The sequence below is a fragment of the Festucalex cinctus genome, chromosome 13, assembly GCF_051991245.1.
Source record: "Festucalex cinctus isolate MCC-2025b chromosome 13, RoL_Fcin_1.0, whole genome shotgun sequence".
Taxonomy (NCBI): domain Eukaryota; kingdom Metazoa; phylum Chordata; class Actinopteri; order Syngnathiformes; family Syngnathidae; genus Festucalex; species Festucalex cinctus.
Window position 1 is genome coordinate 2,459,028 of NC_135423.1, and position 26,524 is coordinate 2,485,551.

The 26,524-nt window shown below is 42.0% G+C and overlaps 1 protein-coding gene across 5 annotated transcripts in view; it reads right to left on the minus strand.

Moving 5' to 3' along the window:
- Window positions 1–26,524, minus strand: part of nectin1b (nectin cell adhesion molecule 1b) — a 221,268-nt gene that overhangs the window by 37,045 nt on the left and 157,699 nt on the right. For 4 of the 5 annotated variants that reach the window (XM_077494332.1, XM_077494331.1, XM_077494335.1 and 1 more), the window contains 2 exons: window positions 9,594–9,741; window positions 5,114–5,184 (listed from right to left, as the gene is read on the minus strand). In XM_077494332.1, the coding sequence (XP_077350458.1) occupies window positions 5,114–5,184; window positions 9,594–9,741 (219 nt within the window). The remainder of the gene's footprint in view (window positions 1–5,113; window positions 5,185–9,593; window positions 9,742–26,524) is intronic. The other variant, XM_077494333.1, reaches the window with a different exon arrangement.

Below are 26,524 nucleotides of genomic sequence, written 5' to 3' on the forward strand. Positions count from 1 at the left end.
TCCGGAACAAGTCGGCCGAACGGACCCTCGCTTGCTCTCATTGATTCCTGCTGATCACAATCTTATTTGGCAATTTAAATGCTAATGATACTTTTAATTGCGGTCGGCCGATGAAAGCGATGTGATCTTCGGGAGGCAATTACTTTCTCGCTTTGTCTCGCAAACGGCTACGAGAAAAAAAACAAAACAAAAAACACAAGAATGCAACAAATGCCTTTTTGTTCTTGGACAAGTTTATCAAAAAATAATTCTGGTCGTGGCGCAGACAGAAACACTTTGGCAATTTTACATCCAGACCTCAGGCATTGATAGATGACACATAACACTGCTACGACAAGATGATAACACCGCATGGACAGCAATTCACATTCGAGCACCACCAATTAACAACAACAACAGTGACACTTTGGTAAGCTTCGAAAAGAACGCAAGTCAGCCTTGAGAAGGTTTCATACAAGAACTGATGTCGTTCACACCTGGTGTTAGCGTGCGAGCGCGCGCGAGCTCGCACCTGCGGCGACGCACGTCGCCGTCACGGGGAATCATACTCCAGCTGTGTTCAATAAAGCGACGACGGCGATGACGACGGGGAAACCATGGCGACGCAACCTCGCGACAGATTTAACAATCATGCAACCTGTTCTCACGAGAACTCAGCAGGATTGTATGCGAGGTGACGTTGCAATTAGCGGCAACTGTCAATATTTGGAGTGTTGATGAACAGATTTTCATCACTTTTTTGGGGGGGGATAATCTAGTGTACATTTCCTTCAAAACACTAAAAAAGTAGAAGAAAAAAAAGAAAGGAAATCTGGTCTATATACAGGAGGCACCAAATACCATAATCCAAACTACGGCCCGGGGGCCATTTGCGGCCCGCCGTCAATTTTCCAGTGGCCCGCGACATATGCTAAAAAATGGCATTTGACTCAATTCAAACAAAATAAAATGAAAACAAAAATGTTTGGAGATGGTCAAAGTAAGAAGGGAAGGGGTCGAAAACACAGGTGCTATTAAAGGTTATTTTAGTTAACTCAAACTAATGAAAAACTAAAATTCAAAAAACAATTTCGTTCACGAAATAAAATAAAAATGAAGGTGCTTTAAAAAAAAAAAAAAAAAAAGAAAACTAAATGAAACTACATTTTATGTTTACTAAAACTAACTATAATTATAGCAAACATTTCCTTTGTTTTAGTCTTTGGTAATTAATTGAATGCATGAGCCTTTGGGGCTGATTTTAAATGTGATTTTTAGTAGATTTATTTTGATATAAACTGGAATAATGACGTTTGAAAGTATGTCACACAGAAGTGACGTCATCTAGCAGCAGTCAATATTGCGCACAAATAATACACATTTAAAAAAAACAAAAACAAAAACTAACACTAATACTGAAACTAACAAACTAAACTAAAATTAAGCATTTTCTAAAGAACCAAACTAATAAAAACAAAACCACCCTGAAAACTAATAAAAACGAACTAAAATGAAAAATTCCCAAACTATAATAACCCTACTGCCATATTACGAATAAATTGGTTTATACACTGTAGCATTTTTATAAATATGCAAAAGCACAAATAAATTATTTGTACAATTTTTAGGACTAAACCCAATTTCTCTTCATAACATTATGTGGCCCTTGCGTCCTTCTCATTTTCTGTATGTGGCCCTCAAATGGAAAAGTTTGGACACCCCTGCTGTAAGCCATTTCTTTTTAAGGGTAGTGTTGTAAAATGGGTTTGAAATCCATATAAAGTATATTGGGATAATAGCTTGGTGTATATTTATGTAATGAACTATAAATATGCTGCGATTGGTTGGCAACCAGTCCAGGGTGTCCCCCGCCTACTGCCCAGAGCCAGCTGAGATAGGCACCAGCAGCCCCCGCGACCCTTGTGAGGAATAAGCGGTCAAGAAAATGGATGGATGGACTATAAATATGGGCAACTATGAACATTTTTTGGGGTGGCATCAATTATTGACGGTCTACTAAACTCTAGTGAGAACATCTCAATCAACGAGTGCGGCGGATAACACGATCAGACCGTATTTTTTTTACGCGCATGTCGACACCAGGTGTGAACATCTCCTTAAAAAAAAAAAACACTTTTGCATGACTCAACATTGACATTTATTTTCCCCAAAATCCTCTTTCCCGCTCAAGTCAAGTGTCCTTTCAGCCCCAGCTGTGGAAATCCCGTCGACGACGCCCAGCGCCAACAGGTTTTCCCCAGCGCCCGCGTTAGCGGAGACGTCGGTGTCACAGTGATTTATCCCGCCCAACGTCCGCAACTGTGTCAATGTCAGCGACGCCAGTGAGCAAATTCATTTCGCAAAAGGGGGTGCGCCGCCGCCGCCGCCGCCGCGCTTACAATTGCAGACGCATTTTCAGGCGGGGGGTCATAAATCACGCCGGGGGTGAGCAAGAGCGATGAACACATTCTTGCCAGACTATCGCTTTTGACAAACGCCCGTCTGTTTTGATAATCATTAGACGCTCGGGCCCGCTTAAACGGCGGCGTGATTTATTAGCCTTGACCGACGGCGGGTCCCGCCGTGTGCCGCTTGGAATGGGACAAACACAATCGGCCATGTTGGTATCGACTGTGGAAAAAGTATCCCATCTGTATCCCAACTAGGAATGAGAATCTTTGACTGTCTCACGATTCGATTCGATTACGATTTTTGGGTCTACGATTCGATTACGATTTTTGGGTCTACGATTCGATTCAGAATCGATTTTCTATTCAAAATGATTTGATTGACAAGTGATTTCTGCTTCAATTTACAGACGGTTAATGACATTATGATGACGCTAATCCTTGTCATATCTATTTGTGTTACCAGTAATTGAATTTGTGTCGTATCTAACACGTTTGTCAGTCTATAATTAATAATAATAATAATAATAATAATAATAAACAAACCGTAACTTTAAGTTGTGTGTAAAATAATGACATCCAGGACGAGTCCGCCGTACAAGGACTGCTTGTGAAGTTACAAATTTTATATATTTTGATTGTGGCCGACTGATTAATTAGTCCGACATTACAATATATATATATATATTTTTTAACTTTACACAATTATCTCGCAGGCCGGATTAAATCCCTTTGCGGGTCCGATCTGGCCTGCGGGCCTTATGTTTGACACCCCTGCTTTAAGACATTACAACAACGTCAAGATTGGCATTTGTATTTAAAAAAAAATGACATCAATATTTTATTTTATTTTTTAAATTTTATTACCGACAAGGAATAACGGCTTCAAATGACGGTTATCGGCCTTATTGACTACTAATAATCGGCATCAGTATTGGCCCTGAAAACCTAAATTCTAATATTTGTTCCATGAATTTGTATGAATTTATTCTCAACAGTCAATTGTCATTTTTTAGTCGCGTTCCTCTTGTTTGCGTATGTTACGTTCGATAAATTGTCCAATCAATTTTACTCGTTAGTGAAGTGAGTGAGCAAGTTGAACACTGCAAACTCCTCCTTTAATACATTTGACGATCAACATCTCTGGCGAGCATCATTTACTCTTCTTAATTTTCAACATTTTTTTTGTCACGTTATTCGATAAATATTGATTCCGAACCGCTCCAGGTAATAATGCACTTGACACAGTTGCGGCTGTTCTATTAAGTCGCGACGTGATACCGGTGCTATGAATCCGTGGACGAAATCGGGTCAAGTCCCCCACCGAAGGCCCAGAAACCAAAAGCACTTAATAAATAAAACCTCCAACATTCACTCGATTAAACATGATTTCATCTTCAGACAAGCGAACAAAGTGGACACTTAAAGCTCTAAGTCACAATTTGACGACAGCGCATGCACAGTTTTACACACCACACGGACACGACGCTCGTCATGCATGGGCGACGACAATCATGCACGGCCACTGGTTGTGGAGGGGCGGATCGGCGAGGGGGGGGGGTGTTTTTGGGGGCGGGGGGGGGGGGGGGGGGGGGGGGTTAACTCTTTTCCTGCCATTAACGTCAATTAACGTTAACAGAAATCCCAACGAATACTGCCATCAAGGTTAATTAACGTCAACAAAATTTTTTTTCCAATGGGCAGCGCAACGTATTGGGCAGCTCTGGTTTTATGAATGAGCTGAACATGTAAAAAAAAAAAAAAAAAAAAGAAACACCCACTAACTATGGACAGCAGATGGCAGCATTGTATCTCTTTTCAATTGGGGTCCCGTGTATCAAATCAAATGAAAACATGGCGGATCTTAGGAAATAAAGCGTTTCCAGGATGACATTAATGATCAAAGCAGAGCTCACAGAGCGTCACTAAGCAAAAAATATCAGTGTAAAAGTCGCTGTTCTGCAGAAAATGTACCTTTGCACAAAAAGCTCGTTTTAACATTTTTTACCATTATAGCTTGGTGTCACTGAAATTTGCTATTTTCAAATGGTGATTACTAAAGAACGAAATCAGGTACAATCGTACTTTTTTTTCGAATGAGAAAATGGAATCCAATCTTTTCATATGGCATCCACCATGTTGATGTAGTCATAGCATACAATATTCTGTTTGCGTCGAAAGATGAGTGAAAATGCTCAAAATCGTCTGGCACTCTCGAGGCCGTCTTTCCGGTTTAACGTTTTGGCAGTGAAAGAGTTAAGAACGGCAGACAAAAGGAGAGGAGGTTGCGCTACTCTTAACAAGCGACTTTTATCGGAGAGGATTGGGCTCACGGGAAGATAGCGGCAGCCAAATCCTCTATCAGATGACGGATGATTTTCCTCTGATTAGCAATTTGATTTGATATGTTTGCCAAGTAGTCAGCCCGAAGTTCGCCCAATCAGATAAACTTGGAGCTTGATAGTCCCTCTTAAGGCTTTTAATGGAGTCTGATTTATCGAAGTTTATCAAATGAGACGGATTTATTTGAACAAAGTTTGACATCAATCGTTCTTTTTTTTTTTTTTAAGACTTAGACGGCCCATTTATTTATTTTTTTTCCTCTCCTCACAGCGGAGTGCTCAAGTACGTCACTTGCAGGCCACCGTTGGAGGCGGGCAAGAGAATAGAGGATCCGGGGGGGCAGGGCTCGGCGGGGGACAGACTGGGGTCAGGCGCCTCTACTTTCCTTGTGGCGGACTCTGGCTTCTCCGCAGCCTGTGTCACGCAACTGTCAGTTACGGCCGCAACGGCGATGCTGAGGGAGGCGAGAGCGGGAGGGAGACAGACAGACAGGCAGCGGTTACTTCCACGTCACAGTGAGAGAGAGAAAGACAGATTAGCAGAGGGTGGGGAGTGGGAGGCAGAAAGTAGTCGTGGTGGTGGCGGTTGGGTGTTAAGAGGCTACTGCAGTTGCTTTACAATCACATTTTGTTGAGCCATATTTCATTTTCAAGAAACGTCTCATCATATAACACCACATTCCTTCGCTGCCGCCGACGTTATTATTCGTCAAATGGAATACAACCGTTTACTGCCACATGCTGATACAGTGGTACCTCTACTTACGAATGTCCCTTCATACGAACGTTTCAAGTTACGAAACTCCTCAACGGGAAAATATTGCCTCTAGTTACGAAGGGTAGAACTACAGTACGGGCTGGTACTCGCAGCTCCCAAAGTTTCCTGAACGCAACATACTTACAGCTGCTCTGCCATTTGCTATTAATGACATCTTCCTGGCATCCCATTGGCTAAGAGTATTTGACCATAGATATAAAATGGATGTAGAGAATGTGTCTATGTAGCGTACTCGTCATTCGCCCCTCGGGCCATGAGGTGTTTAGATAGTTTTACGTAAATATTAACTAACAGCCGACGAATTTGTGCAAAAATTCAAACAATTATGATTGATAATGGCTATGTTGCACAGTAAGTTGACAGCCAAAACAAACAACTGCCTTTTCCCCTTCTTCTTCATTTCCAATTGAAATAAAATTGATTTTTGGATATTAAATATCGATTTGATTAATAAATGAGCATCTCGATTCTCGAATCAATTTTTTGGCACACCCCTAGTTAGGGATGTCACGATAAGGGCAATCTATCGTGATATTAAAACTGCCACAATATCGTCGTCGTCATGTTCACGATATTGAACTGCTACATGTCTGTGAAAAAAAAAAAAAGTCAGGTTGATTTCCATTTGTGCAGTTCTAGCACCCTCTAGTGGCTAGTTTATTCGTGCAATTTAATTTTCATTAGGGATGTTTTGGCCTTCTATGTTTAAAATCTATGCTAATTTATTTTTATTTTTTTTAGTATGAGCTTTCTTTTTTACAATATTTAACACATTCACTGCCAGCCCTGCAAAAATGCATTATTTGACGTCTTTTTCCGTCAATGGCAGTCAATGAGTTAAGATGAGATGTAACCAAAATTGACGGATTTTTAAGCAAAATTTGCCTTAAAAAAAGAAAAAAGGAGAAAAGGATGCTGCAATATAATCACAAAATATAATGGCACATTGTGTTTAACACATTCACTGCCAGCCCAGCAAAAATGCATTATTTGACGTCTTTTTCCGTCAATGGCAGTCAATGAGTTAAATATCGCCCCCCCCCCCCCCCCCAAAAAAAAAAAAAACACAAAAAAATCGTGATAATTATCGTATCGTGACCTTCATATCGTTACAATATCGTATCGCGATGTTTGGATATCGTTACATCCCAAAACGATTCATGGCTCAAACGTCCGTTGTGAATTTTGCTGTTCTGCATCATGTTCGAGAACAGCAAGTTGTGCAAAAAAGTACAGACATGTCGAACAGTGAGGCATTCCAAAGTTTAGAGAAAGTCAAACGAAGTTCACTGGCAAAGGTTATACTCCATTTTAGGTTCATCTTGAAATTATCACCCGCTAGCCGAATAGCTATTCTCTTTTTTTCTGCGCTCATTTTTTGTTCAAATTCCCAGAGAGGCCGACCCCTGCGCGTCGCATCTTGTTTTTTTTTTGTTTTTTTTCGAGAGCGTGGCGGTAACCTCGGCAACCGAGCAAGGAGCTATCTGCCAAGACCAGGTGTCCGCGACAGGGGCAATTAGCGGGATGCGTTTGGGACTGCCTGGCTTTTTTTTTTTTGCGATTCTCCTCGCAACAAACAGATGGCTTTCTCTTTTCTCTTTTTTTCCCCTCTCCTCCTCTTCCACAAACACATTTGGAATGATTTCAGCTCGGCGGCTTGTTTGGTCTGAGCTGCATCCCCGTTAGCTCGGCTGTGCAGCAGCTGGCCGGCCACGTCGAGGAGTTTATGAACCTCACTTTGTTTAAAAAAAAAAAAAATAGGCAGATTAGCTGATAAAGTTTAAAAAGCAAGCTGGCCGTCTTAAAAGTCTTACACCGGAACACTAACAATAAATAGCAAATTGATCCACTCGTTTGCCCTTTTTAAAGAGCCGTTTGCATAGGACAACAATTTTCCACAACATTAGATGGATCTTTGTCAAGGCGGCATCTTTAACGAAGTCGCATTTAAGACTTTTACGGCCACTTTGATCAAATAAACGCGCTCGTATTCATTTAACTCTCCTGCTATATCACACATTTTTGAAGTGATCGTTTATGGATTATTCCAAGTATGCAAGCGAGTCAAAATTGGGAGTTGCGTGGCTCCGGTGTAAGTACGGTCAAACCTCGGTTTTCGAACATAATCCGTTCCAGAAGGCTGTTCCAAAAGCGAATTGTTCGAAATCCAAAGCAATTTTTCCCATTATAATTAATGTAAATAATTTTAATCCGTTCCAAGTTTTTTTTTTTTTTTTTACTATTTTACACCATAAACTGCACTGTATACTGTTTACCATAAATAGAAAAGGGTAGAAATAGACACCGTTTTATTTTAATAGAAGACATCCTATCTAAAATGATGGAAAAAAACAAAACAAAATGCACTTGGTTTCTTTGAACCCATGATTAGGGGCTAATACACGAAAAAAAACAAAAAAAACAAAAAAAACAAAAAAAAAACATTTGCGCAAATAACAATGAACCAGGTCTGCTCCGAACGAACTTCATTCGAGTTAGCCCGGCTCCCGAGTGAGTCGCGTTCAGGTACGCTAGTTTTTTTTCCAGTTTGGTCGAGAGCCGATTTTTTTGGACGAGTTCTGAGATATAAAATTCTCAAATTTTCTGGTCGAAAACCGATTTGGTGGAGAACAGAAGCGTTCGAAAACCGAGGTTTGACTGCACCACATTTGTGCCAAAACAAGAAAAACAAAAGTAGAGGATGTAATGCAGTGCCATATTTTTCTATTTTAAATGTTCATTCTTCCCACGTAGCAGAAACATATCTGCCTGTGTGTATTGTTGTATGCCCTCGGTTTGTTTTTGTGTGTGTTTGAACTTTTTATAATTATTAATTAATAGCACAAAGGGCTTCACAATTATGGTCAAAATGACAGTCATGTTTATTTTGATCACTAGCATGATCGTAATTCTTTCATTATTTGAGCACACCCCTCTCGTTTAAACCCGAACCGCCGGTTAAATTCTCAACCCGACGTGAACTAACCGGCCGTTAAATATGCGTTGTTCAAAACATGGTTAGTCACGCCCTTTTGTTAACGGCACCGTCAAAGTTAACCGTGCCATTTATGTTACTGGTTAACACCGATATATATCCCACAAATTCCTCTTTATGTTTACCTCTGGGTAAGTGACGGATACTCTCTTAACTCATTTGCTCCCAATAACGTGTAAATATGTTTTTTTTTAATGTTCTAAGTGTCCCAAAGACGTATTTATACGGTTTTTTTTGTTTGTTTTTTTATGCTAAAGCACACAGAAGGCTTTGATGCAGCTTCTCAACTGCAAAGAACGGCTGCAGAAATGGTAGTTATTACACAAACGGCCAGCAGGTGGCAGCAGAGCAAAGGAGATCAACCAGGGCCATCGAGAAAAAAAGCTCAATTACAATTTTAAATAGATTTGTGAAAACTGATGAAACTTAGCTATATTCTAATGCTAATTGCTGCAAAACGGAAACAGATAGAAACATACTTTTTTTCCTGATGAAATAAGAGACTTCAATCTTTCTTTTGATAGGTTCCATGCTTTTATAGCAATAGAACACAATATTCTGTGGGCCTTGCAAAATCAGTCAAAATCCAGTAAAACAGCCGGGAGCGAACGGGATTGCTTTTGTGAAAATGGCTGGGAGTGAATGAGTTAATTGTGGAAGAGCATTTTATTGTTCATCTGTCACTAAACCTCTCTGACATAAATGGATAAACAAAGATACATTATTTGTAGCAAATAAATGATCATTTTCAAAGCAATTAAATGAAATTGGATAATTTCCCACGACAGCCCCAATAAGCTCCGAATACCCCGCTCGTTTCCATCCCACAAAATCCCCAAATAATATTAAAAAACCACTTAAGAAGCCTTCCTCCATTTTGTCTGCCGTCAGTCTGACTAACAGCACGCTTCTCGGGATGAATGGGAGGGAGGCGGCGGCCTCTTTGCACTATTAACTCGGAGCGAATGGTGTTTTTGTGCCTTTCAAAGCCCCGGCCTCTCTGGAGGGACGACATGAGTTCACATCTAATCTCCCGCCTACCTCCCCCGCCCGACAACACTCTTTTGGCAAAAAAGGCTCTCGCTACTCACAGGTCATTATCTGTCTCCGTGCGGGTCTTCTGCTGGCGCCGGTGGACCATGACCACGGTGACGGCCACGCCGATGATGAGGCCGATGGCCACGATGCCTCCGAGGATCCCGATAACCCCGCCCGGGGGGCCCCGCGCCATCGGCTTCTCTGCACAGGCAAAAAAAAAAAACAGTGTCAGCATGCGGCCAAGGCGGACAAACTCTTGCTGAGCCATGGCGGATTGCGAGCATGGCAGAGAAAGATGGCGTCATGAACTGGACACATGAAAACAGTCCAACAACAAACAAAAACAAAAAAAAAAGATTTGAGCAAACGATACCCAGTAGCGGTGTTTATCTACAAATCGACTATGTAGCCATAAAAAAAAACACATGCAGTTGAAAAAGGTTATGTGGGGGTGTGAGGAAAAACAACCTTATTGACAGAAACATGAAAGCTAAAGTCCGATATTTCACAACAGACAGCTTTTTGGACTCAGAAAAGCTACAAATGTGAAACAAGCTGCTCATCCTGTTGCCTTCTCGGTCCGATCGAAGGCGGGGCCTTTTCTTCGAGGAGGAAATCAAATGTTTGACATCGTGAAACTTTCAAAATAGGAAAGCCATGTTATCTCATTTGATCGCAAAAACATATACATTCGTTTATATATTACCAGTGTCCCAAAGACGTATTTATACGTTTTTTTTATGCTAGAGCATACAGAATGTTTTGATGCAGCCTCTGAACTGAAGAAAACGGTTGAAGCAATACTACAAAAACGGCCAGTAGGTGGCAGCAGAGTATAAGAGATCAACCAGGGCCATGTTGCAACAAGCTGGTTTCCCCCAGTTTTAAACAAATTTGTGAATAATGATGAAACTTAGCTATATTCTAATGCCAATTGCTGCAAAACGGAAACAGATATAAATATACTTTTTTTTTTTCCCCCTGTTGAAAGAAGAGACTAATCGTTCCTTTGGTATGCTCCATGTTTTTATAGCAATATAACACAATATATTTTGTGGGCCTTGCAAAATCAGACAAAATCCAGTTTCAATGAAAATGGCTGCGAGTGAATGAGTTAAACATAGTGATATGTTTAAATAATAATAATAAAAAAAAAAAGAGCACTGTGCAAAAATTACAGTGGACCTAAACAATTGCGTACACACACAAGATACTGTAATGAATCTTTTTTTTTTTTTTAATTTAAACCAGAAAAGCATGTTGGGATTGTCAAAGAATACGCAGAATGGAACACGTTCGCCCTCATTGGGGTCACAGATGAGCTGGAGCACATCCCAGGCACTGTTAGTGAGAGGCAGGGTACACCCTGGAATGGTTGCCAGTTAATCGCAGGACACATATCATATAGACAAACAACCATTCACACTCAAATTCACACAAGGGGGAGTCTTGTGGTACACGTCGCGGCCCATTATGTAAGTAGCGCCGTTTGGTTCCTGGCCATTGCCCAAGCACGCAGCTACTGGAACTCTCTGGCGAGGATAAATGAGAAGGTTGAACCAGGAAGGGGATCCAGAAATTAAAAAGTGAACCTCAAAATGGGTACGAGTGGAAAAACAAGGCAGGGTTTCTCCTGCATATCAAAATCTGGTAGGCTGCCGCTGGCTCGAAAACATCTGAAATGTGGACTGTTATTGAACTGGAATTGTGATGCTGTATCAGAAACAGTTGGAAGGCGCTCCGAAAACCGTCAAAGAGGAAAATGAACAAAAAGATGAGGATTTTATTTCCTCCTGCAAAAGCGTAAGACGATTTTGCGGATTTTAAAACAGGATATTCTTACTTTTGTAACCAAACACAGGAGAAAAATACAAAATGTATTTTTTTTTTTTTTTTCAAAAATCATCTCGTGGGCCAGATTAAACCCATTTGCGGGCCTGATCCGGCCTACGGGCCGTATGTTTGACACCCCTGCTTTAAAGGGATACTTGACTCACTGAGCCATTTTCAGCAGTAAAAAGTTCATATTTTGTCTATAATTTACGTGGTAACCTCATTATTTTTCATGTACAATTAATACCTCTAAAAAGTCATCTACTTGCTGATGATCGACTGATGATGACGTCACCTGTGCGACCAATCATGGCTGAGTTTGCTGACCAAACCCAGAAAACAGGTGAGCCATGATTGGCCGTTGCCTATTTCCTCAGCACGGGTGATGTCATCATCAGTCGACAGCAAGTAGAAAAATTACTTTTGAAAGGTATTAATTGTCCATGAAAAATAATCAAGTTGCCACATAAATTATAGACAAAATATTCACTTTTTACTGCTGAAAATTGCTCACTGTGAAAATTACTGTGACTTCATAAGTCAGCAATAGAAAAAGAAGAACATAACACTTAGAGTTACAACAAATGGTTAATGGTTGTTTAAAAAAAAAAAAAAAAAAAAAAAAAAAAAAAGTGCTTTTCACTTTAGGGCAGTGCTTCTCAATTATTTGTGCTGATTTTTTATTTATTTTTTGCTGCACATGCTCAGTGCAAACAAAACCCTTACACCGCACACTCTGCCAATAATGAGAGCGCCACTGCCCCCTAATGTAGAGGAGGTGCAATTGCACTTTATTCTAGGACAGTAAAAAAAATAAAATAAAATAAAATAAAATAAAAATAAAAAAAGCATGTTCCCCGAGGTCAAACGCGCCCCCCTTGATGGTGCCTCACGCCCCCCTGGGGGGGTCCGCCCCACTATTTGAAAAGTACTGCTTTAGGGAGAGCCAAGTTAAACTTTTGTTATACTGTATTTTATTTAATACTCAAACAAGGTTGTTATCCTCTATGTCAGTATAACATCTACTGTAAGAATAAGACAATGTTTAAAGAATATGTAAATACTTGACAGAAAAGAATAAAAATCAGGCAAAACATCTGGATGGAAAACCCCTGCGTGACGCGTTCACAAGAACTGTAATACGTCGTCGACAAAATGACAATTTACAGCTGTGACGGAAACGTTCACGGCCATCTGTTTTCTTTGGTATCGCCGAGGATTCTCGACGCTCCCCGCAAGCGCGCTGATGGCCTTCGACCGCCGTGTCGAAGCCGTCGGCGCGAGAGCGCTCACCGGGGACCAATCGACGGCTGAGGGCAGCAAATTCTCGCCCGTCTCCCCCCGCTCTGAAAAGGGAGAGCCACCCTTGCGATGATGACTCCATTATTACGTGGCCGTCGTGACAAGACAAGGCCTCGTTCGCGGCTACCTTGATTCACTGCCCGTAATGACGGACCCTCAGCCGACTATCTCTTGTACGAGCACATGATAGCGCGATAACGAGTCCTTGGACGCAACAATGGCCGCCTCGGAGCCGGCCAGGTGTTACTCGACGCGCAATTTACACCATTTTGAGTCCATTCTGATCTCCTCAACCGACCTGATTGAAGCGACCCCCCCGCTGCCTGGCCGTGGTTCTCTGCTCACAAGTTTTTGTGCCGATTACAGGATTCAATGGTTTGGGGTGGATCTGCAGAGACGGGTGATGGAGCCTTAGCTAACGCAATCGCTGTGAACCAATCATTAAGTAATGTGTTATTGATAATCTGGCGATGAGGCGAAAAAGCTCAAGCATTCCCACGTTATTGTGATTTTTATTCTCCTCACTTTTTTTTGCCGCGTAACAACTCCCACATAATACTTCCAATTTACATTGTTCAAATTTCAACTCGCTTCAAAAATTCACTTCATTTTCAATGGTACAGACATTGAACTTTTTAGAAGTATCACTTTCCACGCCCACTTTCATACATATAACTTATCATCATTACTAGTTGTCTGATACTGCTCGGTGGTAAAGCGCATTCTCCAGTAACCAAAACGTTATAATTTCCTAATTTATCTCCCAACATACTTCATAAGCATTCTACAGGCATTCAAACCTTAGCATTCAGCTTTTAGCATTCCCACGCAATTTCTCCTGAAATTGCACTTAGTCTAGTGTTAGTTGCTCCTCTCTCACACCAAATTTCATAAGTATAATTCAAACCATGTTTTGTTTTTTCAGCCCTAATAATGTGCTTCAAAAATTTGGGCTGAACTAGAATTCAGTTCAATTTAGTTCTTTAAAAAATAAAATAAAATATTTCCCGGCAGCTGTGGCTACAGATGAGTCGGATGGAACGAACCATTTTGCATTTTTGCAAGGTGGATGTAGTATGTAGTCTGGGACAGTCAGACAGTATTAATTCAAGCAACAATATACTTGAACTCTCACCAAGGAAAGTATTTTATCTTAGATTCATGGCATCATTTTTTTTTATTTTTTTTTATTATTATAACTGACATATTTTGCAAAAGAGAAACAAAATCCCAACCCAGATCAACCATTAATCGGCCAGCAGGGTTTAATCGGCCAATATTAGCTCTTTTAAAATAGGCAAAAATTGATAAGCAATTAATAAATTAAATTCCTGTAAAATCCAACAGGCTTCCTCATCGCCTCACACTTGTTTTTTTTTGTGACGCAATCTCCCCCAAAAAATATGATCAGCTTTGAATCACGTGATCGAAGCCGTTCCGCTGTAGCATGGCAACAGCTAAGCCGCAGCCCGCTACTGTTTTCTCACAGCGCTGTGCAATGCGCGAGCCAGTCGGCTGGATTTCACGGGCCCTAATGCAAATGCCAGACACAATAGTCGGTTGTGTAACCGACGCACACTTGCGCAGACTGGATCAGAATGCCATTTCCCTGTTGCGGAGCCCGCCGGCAACCGGCATGGAGGATTTAGACCTCGCGGCGCCATAAAGGGAGGGGGAGCGACTGTGTGCTTCACAGGTGCCATCAAAAATTGAATCCCTCATTTTCTGTACATGAGCTGCATCCGACATCGCAAATCCTCACACGGAAGGTCCCCAGATGTGGCTGCAGGCGCTTGATGAAGAGCTCGTTTTTTTTTTGTTTTGTTGTTGTTTTTTTGCCTCCTGAACAACAGAGGCGGCAAACAGCACACACCTTGGCTTCACGCTCAATGAGGCGAACGTGAGCCGGCGTGACTGGACCGAGTCAAGCGGTTGTTTATCCGCTGCAGTCAACATGCTTTCAAGGACAACGTGTTTCACGCAGAGACATGTCTGTGTTGCCTCCATGTGGAGGTCTGTTCTGGTCTGTTGTGTCCCATTTGGTTCTGTCTTGTCTTGTCCTGTCCTGTCGTGTCGACAGTTCTGTTCTCGTTGCCACGGTCAAGTTTCCCCACGCCGTTTGGTCAAGTTTCTCCACGTCTGGCCAAGTGTCTCGCTCCACGTCTCCCCAGACGAGTGTGTCTCGCTCCACGTCTTCCCAGTCAAGTGTGTCTCCACATGTCAAGCCAAGTCTCCCCACGGCAAGCCAAGTCTTGCCACGTCAAGCCAAGTCTCGCCTCACGTCAGGCGTCAAGCCAAGTCTCCCCACGTCAAGCCAAGTCTCGCCACGTCAAGCCAAGTCTCGCCTCAAGCGTCAAGCCAAGTCTCGCCTCACGTCAAGCATCAAGCCAAGTCTCCCCACGTCAAGCCAAGTCTCGCCTCACGTCAAGCCAAGCCAAGTCTCTCCACGTCAAGCCAAGTCTCCCCACGTCAAGCCAAGTCTCGCCTCAAGCGTCAAGCCAAGTCTCGCCTCAAGCGTCAAGCCAAGTCTCGCCTCACGTCAAGCGTCAAGCCAAGTCTCGCCACGTCAAGCCAAGTCTCGCCACGTCAAGCCAAGTCTCGCCTCAAGCGTCAAGCCAAGTCTCGCCTCAAGCGTCAAGCCAAGTCTCGCCTCACGTCAAACGTCAAGCCAAGTCTCCCCACGTCAAGCTAAGTCTCGCCTCACGTCAAGCCAAGTCTCGCCACGTCAAGTCAAGACTCGCCTCACATCAAATGTCAAGCCAAGTCCCGCCACGCCAAGCCAAGTCTCGCCTTACGTCAAGCCAAGTCTCCCCACGTCAAGCCAAGTCTCCCCACGTCAAGCCAAGTCTCGCCTCACGTCAAGCCAAGTCTACCCATGACAAGCAAAGTCTCCCCACGACAAGCCAAGTCTCGCCTCACATCAAGCCAAGTCTCCCCACGTCAGGCCAAGTCTCGCCACGTCAAACCAAGTCTCCCCACGACAAGCCAAGTCTCCCTACGTCAAGCCAAGTCTCGCCTCACGTCATGCCAAGCCTGTCCACGTCCAGCCAAGTCCACCGCCCACACCTCGTCACAGTCTTGGCAACAGTCCTCTCACGTTCCGTCCTCCTTGTTTCTTGATTGTTGAAAATAAAATCCTCACATTCCTCCGTGTCATGTGTCTCCGCCATTGGGTCCTTCCACCACATTCACTCCGCACTCACCAACCGTGGCATATGAGACCAAAAAAAAAAACACAAAAAAAACCCAACAAAACAAAACAAAACACTGACTCGACCTTGGTTGGTATTTTGAGCATTTTTAATTTTCTGTAATTTAATGTTCAAAATGGCAGTATTTGTCAAATATTACTCGTGCCTTGAGATGTGACTGACCTGACTACACTGTGAGGCGGCCAGGGGCGTCCAATCAATTGACGCCGCGCAGCCTCGCCACCTCTGCTGTGTTTTTGCGCCATGAAAGACCAACTGTGACTCATCGTTTGAAAATTTACCCTGTGCAGCGCTCAATAAATGAAGAGGAGGTTGTTTTTTTTGTTTTTTTCCCCCCACATCAAGCAAACACCGCCTCACCAACAGAAACCGGGGGTGCGCGGGCAGACCGAGTCGACCGCTGAGCAAGTGGCGGCAAACACTAAAAGTAGTCATTATCCTCGCCTTGTGTGTGTGTGTGACTGTAAAACACACAGAGGGAAAATGAGCACTGTGCTGCGCAGTGTTTGTGTGTGCAGATAAGAGTCACTGCACAGCAAGATGTCAAAAATACAAAGTGGATCAAGTGATAAACCTCAGTTTACTTTGATAGAATGATACTCGTAAGATTAGTATAACTCATCTTTTCCATTGCGACAGACACACACCGCACACACACACACAAAAGGTCTCCAAATCCACGTCAAGATGATTAAGACCAAGAGGAGAATTGATGAGCATTCTGACTACAGTATCCGGTTTTATGGATTAAACTTCTTTCTGTAAGCCAACAAAGGATGTTTAGTGACATTTTAAAGCCACAGTTTAAGCTTAACCTTAAAATTTTCAAGTCGCCAACAGTGCAAGCGTATTCCATTGCGATTTTACATCGTAGCGATTAGCATTTATGCTAACGGACGTTTAGCTTCAAATGGAGGTTTACGTTGCTAGCTTGGCGGTTAGTGGAAGTTGGCTAAGCGTATTAGCCACTGATCTGTATATATTACTGGATAACCGATAGCCCGTACACGCCCATGGAAGCCATTGAAGCCACAGGGCGGCCATCTTACTCCTCCCACCTTGCGAGCAGACTACTGAATACGTATACGTTCTTTTATCGATCGGTCATAAGCTTCCTCCTGTAAACATCATTAAGCATCTAATGTATACATGTATTTAAGGCAAGATTTAAAATGTTTGAAGTCCTCTTGTTTATGTTTAGCAAATTTAATCATCATAAATCATGCTGTTTCTACTAAGTACTGTTACAAATGTTCTCCAATTTCAACACTGTAAATGTATCGGACCGTATGCCGAGAAACATTTCTTGGGAGGAGCAATATGGCGGCCTGGCGGCTTCAAAAGTCTTGGCCTATCGAGTATCCATTCATATATTCAGATCAGTGGCATTAGCTGACTCACCTGACGTCACATTAGCCATCATAAATGACGCGTCATTCCTTTTCTTTTTAGCCGCCATGTTTTTGGAGATTGAACATCACGTAGGCGTGGCCAAAAAGGTGACGTTTAACCTCGCGGTTGAAGGGACCGGCGAAGGGCGGAGACAAAGCACCGGAAATATTAAACTTCAACAAGTTGTTGTTTTTTCTCCCCCCCCCATGATGTCTTTAGTGTGCTAACCAGTCTGCCACCATACAGCCTTTGTATAGAATCCATTCCATTCAAGTAGCCCTCCTGTAAATAAATGTTAACATTACTGTACTCCATTGTACTGAAAGCCCAATTTATCTACATAAGCGCATTGATAACGATGATCCAGCACAGTTCCGCACCACTGCAAAACCGCAACTACAATAACAAAAACACTTCAAGCTCCCGCAGTGAATTAGTTTGTACCTAACGAAGTGACCTGTGAGTGCATTTTGAAATGTCATCCAAACAAAAGAATACTTTTTGTACAAAAAATGGGCCTGTTGAACTCTTTTTCGTGACGCGTGTTCAAACTCAATCTCGCCGATGTTGAAATACGTCTGGCAGCCGCCGCTGAGACATTACAATTGATTTACAATAAGTGTAACGCAGCCAAGCGTGCGCATCACTCCTCCACTCTGGCATATCTGACCTTGGCTTGTTTGCCACCGTCCTCCTCATCCTCTATTATGGTGTGCAAGAGGAAGAGCATCCACACATATGTTATTCTGCACCTAAAAACGTTTTTTTTTTTTAATTGTTATTTTCACTCAACCAATTCAAACCATTCAAAATTAAATTGCTCCACATTTTCCATGACAACTCCAAAATGATGGAATATTTAAAAACAGGTACCACAATCATTTAAATTAGGGATGGGCGAGTACCGATACCAGGTATCGGTATCGGGCCGATACCAGACTTTTTTCAAGTACTCGAGTACTCGTGACGCAGACGAGTACAAGCGACCGATGGCAGAGGGGGGAAGACATTAAGTGAGTCCTCCTTGCCTGTAAGTGGCGCTAGCTTGCAGCAGTTTTTCACCAAAACTTCACCGGTTTTGGAAATACTTCAAAATTGTGAATCTTAAACTAAAAGAGCAATTTTGTGTTTTTGTTTTTTTTTAGCGTTAAGACTATTGAAGATTAAGTGTGCTGTGTTTTTTTTTTGTCAAAACTAAAGGAAATTTATTTGTTTAAAAATATCTTTTAGTGATTTTTTTTATTTGTCAAAATGTACTACTGGTATCGGCAGTTGTATCAGTATCAGTGAGTACTGAGGGTCTGAGTATCGGTATCGGTCTGAAAAAAAGTGGTATTGAACATCCCGAATTTAAATGCTTTTCAGTCTCACGTTTTGACTTTTAATGAACTGCTCAGAAATTCAGTCCGCTGTCAAGCTGTTGAGCATTCACATAATTTCCACACTGGTTATTATTATTGTGATTTTTTTTTTTTTGCAGCTCCCTGGAAGGTGGCAACAATCTTCATCCTGCTGCACACGGACTCGTCTGCTGTTATCCGCGGCCGCGCTTGCTGTATGAGCAATTGTTGCTGTGCACGGCACGCAAACATCCGTGGATTCCCGAGCGCCCGATCGCTTCCTGTCAGCTCCGCCGGCCCCTGAACCCCCCCCGAGCGCCATGATGGATATGTCACGGAGCATCACGCTGCCCACGCAAACCCCTCAAGGTGAAGCCTCCTGCTGGCGACCTGTGTTTGAGCCCCGCGAACCGTCATCATTGACTCTTAACCACTGGACTGCAAGGCACTCTGATCCAATCAGGGCAGGGCTTGGATGTCAACCGAACATGGCCGACATTCAGAGTTTATTATATGGATTGAAGGCAAGGGTCGTATTGATTTTTGAATGAGGGGTGACACGAGATGGCTAAAGGCTAAGATCAAGTGGTCCGTGACAGTTAAGAACTTAAACAGGATGTCCATCTATTGAAATGACTTTTCAATCGTTTGCATATAAATAGATGTCAAATTTAAAGTGGAAGTCACCCTTAAACATTTCTTGACAATAATGTGTTTACATGTGACCTCACTAGTCTAAACGTGACATTCTGATTAATATTACATTTATGGAATATGAGTTTATGAAGCAAAATTCAGCCGTTCATATCATTCTTGGGGCGGCCATTTTGCCACTTGCTGTCGACTGAAGATGACATCACAGTTGCTCAGATCTCAGGCAACAACCAATCACAGCTCACTTGTTTTCTGAAGCTGCGATGTGATTGGTTGTTACCTGAGATCTGAGGAACTGTGATGTCATCTTCAGTCGACAGCAAATTGGCAAAATGGCCGTCCCCTGAGATGGACAAAAAAAAAAGGCTGGATTTGTCTGCTTAACTCATATTCCGCTAATGCAATATTAACCAGAATACCATATTTATCAATTCGGATATTTCCGACTTCCGACCATCCTCGAATGGAGCAATATTAACGTAAAAATAATAATAATAACAATAATAATAATAGGAGGTTGCCTTCTTTAAAAATCAATTTATCACTAGCCGCCATTTTGGTTGTTTACTTCCACCTCGAACGCTTTGAGGTCGGAACTGGGAAGTTTCAATTCGGATATTTCCGACCATCCTTGAATGCAGCAATATTAACATTAAAAAAAATAATAATAATTGGAGGTTGCCTTCTTTAAAAATCAATTTATCACTAGCCGCCATTTTGGTTGTTTATTTTCACCTCGAACGCTTTGAGGTCGGAACTGGGAAGTTTCAACTCGTATATTTCCGACTTCCGACCATCCTCGAATGCAGCAATATTAATGTAAAAAAAAAAAAAAAATGAATAAATTGGAGGTTGTCTTCTCCTTTAAGTAAATCTGTCATAGGACAAGCCTGAACTGGCCACGATAGCACTTGTCTCCACAAAAATCAACTGCAAAGTTAGCTACCTAAACGGGTGTTGCCGTATTATAAGAACAGGACAAAAAAATGAGGAGTTCAATTGTGAGATTTTAGTCAGCACAGAATGAAATCGAACTCTGCCACCCACACAAATGTCAACCACTGAGTTAGCTGCCTGAACAAAGAAGCATGATTTCTCCAGAAGAAAATTGCAGATGAATAAATCTTTTAGGATGAAATAAAATGTCAAATGTATAAAGGCTTTACCAGACATAATTTTCAAGTAATTGCGTTTCGACTTTAGACTCACAGCCCAAGTGGTTATTAGCCTGCACAAACAGACCCGTTAGCGTTCTTTCCTATTCAGCCACATGCTGGCGTTTTTTTTTTTTTTTGCGCTGTCCCAGCAGGAGGTAGTCACCGTTTGGGGCTCGCTGAAATGAATTAGTACACACCTCCTGCCCTCACCGCCAACGGACATTTATTTTGAATAACTACACGCAAACAGAAATTGAAGCCATTTTTCTGGGGGGTGGGCTGTTATGTTAGCATGCTCCCCACTGAACGAGTTAGTCACACATACCAAACAGAGCAGGTGGGGAGTCAAAGGGTGAGAAGGCCACCTGGAATATGAAGGGCGGGGGGGGGGGGGGGGTGGGGGGGGGGGGGTTGTTCTCAATGCTGACATACAATTGGTTGCTCGATTGGTGCCCTTAAACCACGACATCAGGAGCTGTGGCCATGTCAATGTACGTCTGTGTTATAGTGCCCCCAGGTGGCCAGGGTGCACACAACAGATGGGACGGGCCAATATCCGGTGAATTGAGGCAAAAAACGTCTATTGCCATTTCTGTATGTTTTTACAAGTGGGTGTTATTACCGCACATACATTTGACCACTTGCTACATCACTGGAGCCAATCGGAACTATTTATTTTATTTACCAATTCCTCTAGTGTTGACCCCCTTGAGGGGTCTGGCATCGAAAAACGGACAACCACGGCCACCCGCTTTCGCTCGAACCCGAAAAAACACCCCAACGCTCTTCTCGCATGTCAGCAGTGCCAGTTCAGGTATTTAGTGGCCTTTATCACCTCGTTTGCGGTTTGCGTGGACCTTATGTGTGAGTAAAAGAGCAAGCTGTTTGCAATTAATCTACAAAATATCCCTTCCCCTCACCACCACTGTCAATGCGCACACACGCACAAACCCACACATGAGGGTACATGCTGCAGGGTTGGCCAATAAAAAGACAGAAATGCAGCTTAATGGAGTTCATAAATCTGTATTTCACACTGCCAACTGCGAGGACCCCCTCCCACCCACTATTGGAGTTAGGAAGTAACCTCGTTAAAGTTTCCAGAGCTTTCTCCTTTGGGAACTGGAGGCTGCTGATGTCACCTTCTTCTTCTACTTTTTTTTTTTTTTTTTCCTGCCTTCACAGCATCCTCTGGAGAGCATCACTCACACTACCACCTTGGCCCAAAATGGACAGAGGAGGTGATTGCTGTTCTACACTAGCCCGCAGAGGGCAGCACTTGATTAGGCCCAAATTGCTTGCACGTGGCAGAGGTGGCAAATATACTCAAACTACATACTCATGCAGAGTCCAAAACATATATATTTTAAAACATATATATGAACGAATGATACACGGATTGTGCATTCATAAGTTTTGAGAAAGATTAAGAAAATTAAGAATTAAAAATTGAGATTAAGAAATTCGTAACTTCAAGTGAGTAGTGTATCTGTCTTTGAATAGTTCAAGTAAAGTTACCTGAAAACTAAACACTCAAGTAAAGTATGGATACTCGAATCTATTGAGGTACACCACCAAAGCGATGGACCTGCCGAGCCCTAATGAGGACCACCTAACGACATGGTGGCGTGAGCACCTCTTATGTCGGTGTTGTTGTTGTTCTCTCCGCCGTCCCTGCCGCCGCACGGCTGAATAAACACCCGCTGAGCTCTCTTCACAGCCCCCCGCGCACTTAACAATTGGCGGCTCAACAGTACGTCGAGAAAATCCGCGCGACTAATCAGCCTGCGAGAATAATTGCGATGGAAATAAACAGTCGGCGTGGCCGGCGATAACGCACGTGTCAGCGGGGAAGTGGAGATGAGATGAACAACTGCATTGTCAAGGACAAGTTGTATATTCCGACTATGAAGCGTTCAAGTAGGCTGACGTTACTCCTGGCATACGGTGACAAACCACAACCTTTGTTATATTCTGCAAGTCTCGAAAACAAAACAAAACAAAAACATAACCACGATGTGTACCCCTAAATTCCACAATAATATTTTTTAAAGCCTATTTTTGAGTACAAGTCATAATGTTTACAATAACCTATTCATATATAACCTAACCCCAGTTGGACCAGTTCAATTGTGTTCTTTATTTTTGGGTGTAATTCCACTTTCAAGATCAGTCGCATTTTTACTGAACAGATTAGCGAACGTGAAATCCTCTTCCATCCTGCTTTTTATGCCTACAGCAACATTGAGTGTAGATTCGTTTTAGAATGTACGTTTGTGCATGATTACTGATATATGTTTACTGTTATCTTCTAGCGTTGCTCTTCTTACTATCTCTCAAAATGTTGTTGGTTTTTTTTAACATCTCCGTACTATTTCAAAGTGTGTTTAACATAAGTAATATAAAACCATGCATAGAGTTTCTGATTTCACGTATTGTGGGAGTTGTTTGCAATGTAACGCCCAAGATGGAGAGTTTACTGTATTTTATAAAAATAAGGTTATGTTATGAGAATTATTATTGGTTAACCAAATTTAGTATGCAACTAGTCTCTTGCATCATCCCTTACCAAACATAAGGATTTTAGCTTTTTTTTTTTTATTGCTACTTCTCCTCTCCTATTTTTTTTTTTAATGGTACATCATTTTCTGAACATGTGTATATGCCGTGTGTTTTTGTTTTGTTTCATTTTTATTTTTTTTAAGTACTTTTTGCTTTCACTTTTTATACACGTTTGAAATAATGCATTAAAATTTGATGAATTAATAATCATTACACTCATGGCACAAAAAAAATAAAATAAAAAAATGGAGCCCTCCAAGCTACAATTGTGCGAATGTTTAACTCGCTTAAAAAAAAAAAAAAAAAAATGTTCCAGTATTACGCCATCAAAGTTTTTGTTTTTATCATTACACTCCGTATCAATAGGGGGAGCCCTGGAGCAAAAGGGCCAATTCATCCTTACCAAGCACCCCTGCGTAGCCCCCAAATTGAACCTGCGCGATAAAAAGTGTGTCAATGTTATGTTGTCTGCCCGTTGCTCTAATACACGAGGCTCCCGTTACAGTAGCCAGCGAACAAGTGCACGCATCATCACTAATCTACAAACCGCCTTCCGTGGCTCCATCAAATGAGCTCCATCTCTCCCTCCCTTGCTTTCCCTTTCATGTCCCGGCCTCCATGTTCAGAATGTTAATGCAGGCATCCCTTTGCTCTTCCTCACACGCGCACGCACGCATACACACACACATATTCCGTCCGAATGTGTCAGCAGAAAGTCTCCACGCTCAGGTCACAGCTAATTTTCTCTGGCCGGTTAAAAGCCGACAGCCCAGCTCACTCGTGTTCCGCACAGACACTTTTCAATTGTAGGCGAGGGCGGAGGGGCTTAAAGAGGAGATGGGGGGGGGAGTTTTATGGAAGACCCCCAACTCCATCTTTTCCCTCGCTAAGCCGCCGTGTCATCACACGCTGGAGGGTATTCACACAAGCTTGGGACATTTGTATTCAGTGTCGGAAGTACAGTTCGGTAATGCTGGCGTTTGACGCATCAGGCGTGTATGACTCCTTTCGCTGAGGCTTGCATTTCTGTGGAAAAAGCCGAACCTCTCTGATTGCTCGAAAGCCCGATTCACACTGGCTGCGGAACGGGCGCGGTGCGTTTTCCGGACGGCGGCCGTACGAAACGTTGCGAGGATAGAACGCATTCAAGTCAACGTGTCAATAGACCCTTCCAGCGTGCCGTCACGTTGTTCCTGCAGTGACAATAAAGTCCTATTATATATTCAATTTCAATAACTGTAACATAATGCAGATACTTGATGTTATTACTGTCAAGCGATGAATCCACTTCTTCATTATTCCTGCAACCTTCAGCATTTTTTTTTGTTGTTGTTTTTTTTTACTGTTTGGCACGAGAGTGCAATTTTGACTTCACCTGCTGATTAACCCAATTCAAAAGTGTTCCCATTTGTCGCTAATAAACAACGCTGCTCACCCATCGAGGCTTAATGACGCATCGGTGACAAAATCGCAACACAATTAGCAGCTCGCGACAATCAAACGTGCAAAAGCCACCGCGCGCTGTGTTGTTTTTAACGACCTGTTCTACTGCACTCACTTCGACGCAATAAAACTGGAAATAGTACAACACACGTTCAGATAGTTAGCAGGGTAGCGCGGTGATGAAAATTAATGGGAAGAACCCGTTAGCGTTTAAATGAGGATCTGAATCAAGGTGGGAATTTTGGTGAGGAGAAAGAGGCGATTATGTTGATGATGATTTGGAAGCTGGTGCACATATTGGTGAGACTAAAATAACAATTGCACAATTTGGTGTGCATAATGATCTGCATTTTGGTGAGGATCTAGAAAACAGTGTGGGGATATCTGGTTCAAGATGCATATCTTGGTGTAGATCTAGATAAAGGTGTAGATTTGGAGTATGTTCTGAATTAAGGTGTACTGGAAATTTTTGTGAGGAACTGATAAAGATTCAGATTTTGTTGAGGACCTATATAAAGATACAGATTTTGGTGAGGATCTGGATAAAGATGCATATTTTGGTGGAGATCTGGATCAAGTCAAGTCAAGTCATATTGTGTGGAGAATCTGGATAAAGATATAAATTTAGTGGGGTTTCTATTCTAGATGAAGGTGTGAATTTTGGTGAGGATGTGTATGAAGGTATAAATTCAGGTGAGGTTCTGGACCAAGATCCAGATTTTGTTGAGGATCTGGATCAAAGTTTGAAATTTGGTGACGATCGTTGCCAAAATGTGAATTTTGGATCCCGATCCAGATTATGATCCAGATTTAGTTGGGATCTAGATTAAGGTCTGAATTTTGGTGAGGATCGTCACCAAAATGTGAATTTTGGATCCCGATCCAGATTATGATCCAGGTTTAGTTGGGATCAAGATTAATGTCTGAATTTTGGTGAGGATCGTTGCTAAAATGTGAATTTTGGATCCAGATCCAGTGAGGATCGTTACTAAAATGTGAATTTTGGATCCAGATCCAGATTATTATCCAGATTTAGTTGGGATCTAGATTAAGGTCTGAATTTTGGTGAAGATCGTTACCAAAATGTGATTTTTGGATCCAGATCCAAATTATGATCCAGATTTAGTTGGGATCTAGATTAAGGTGTGAATTTTGGTGCAGATCTGGACAAGGGTGCAAATTGTATCCTGTGAGGATCTTTACTAAAATGTGAATTTTGGATCCAGATCCAGATTATTATCCAGATTTAGTTGGGATCTAGATTAAGGTCTGAATTTTGGTGAAGATCGTTACCAAAATGTGATTTTTGGATCCAGATCCAAATTATGATCCAGATTTAGTTGGGATCTAGATTAAGGTGTGAATTTTGGTGCGGATCTGGACAAGGGTGCAAATTTTATATTTCTTCTGTGACGTTGTAGCTTTCTCTCCAAATAGATTTCATAGATGTTTCCGTCAAAAATTAAAATCCAGTCTTAAATGTGCACCTGCCCTCACTGAGAACACTCGGCTCCTCGTTTGCGTCAGTCAAAATGTGAACGGTCCCGACATGAAGGTGACGACGCTCTTTTTCAAAATAACGACACCACCAATCAGCATCGTTATCCTGCCTCACGCTTAATTAGGAATGGAGAAAATATCAACATCGGTCATTTACAATTTGGCACCGTCTCCTTCATGGACGCGCCTTATTCACATTTTTTAACACCTCGACATCAATCATTCAAAATTAAATTAATAGGAATTGTAATTAGAGTGCACAGAGCGTTATCGTAATTGGATTTTGGACTGCGGGGAAAAAAATGACACCAATAAACTCTTTTTGTTAGAACTGAGGAAACAAATTCATTTACATTAAATGTGCTGTCAATATGACAATATTATGTATGCCACAGAATAAAACAATAAAATATATTGTGATATTTGGATATTACTTTTTAACATGGTGGTTAGCAGTCGAGACTATTGTTAAATACTGTAAGACAACTTTGGTCATTAAAGTCAAAGACAACAATTGTGTTCAACAAACAATGGCCACTTGATTAGGTACGCCTGGACCTATGCGTGTATTTAAGTGTCTTGCTACTTG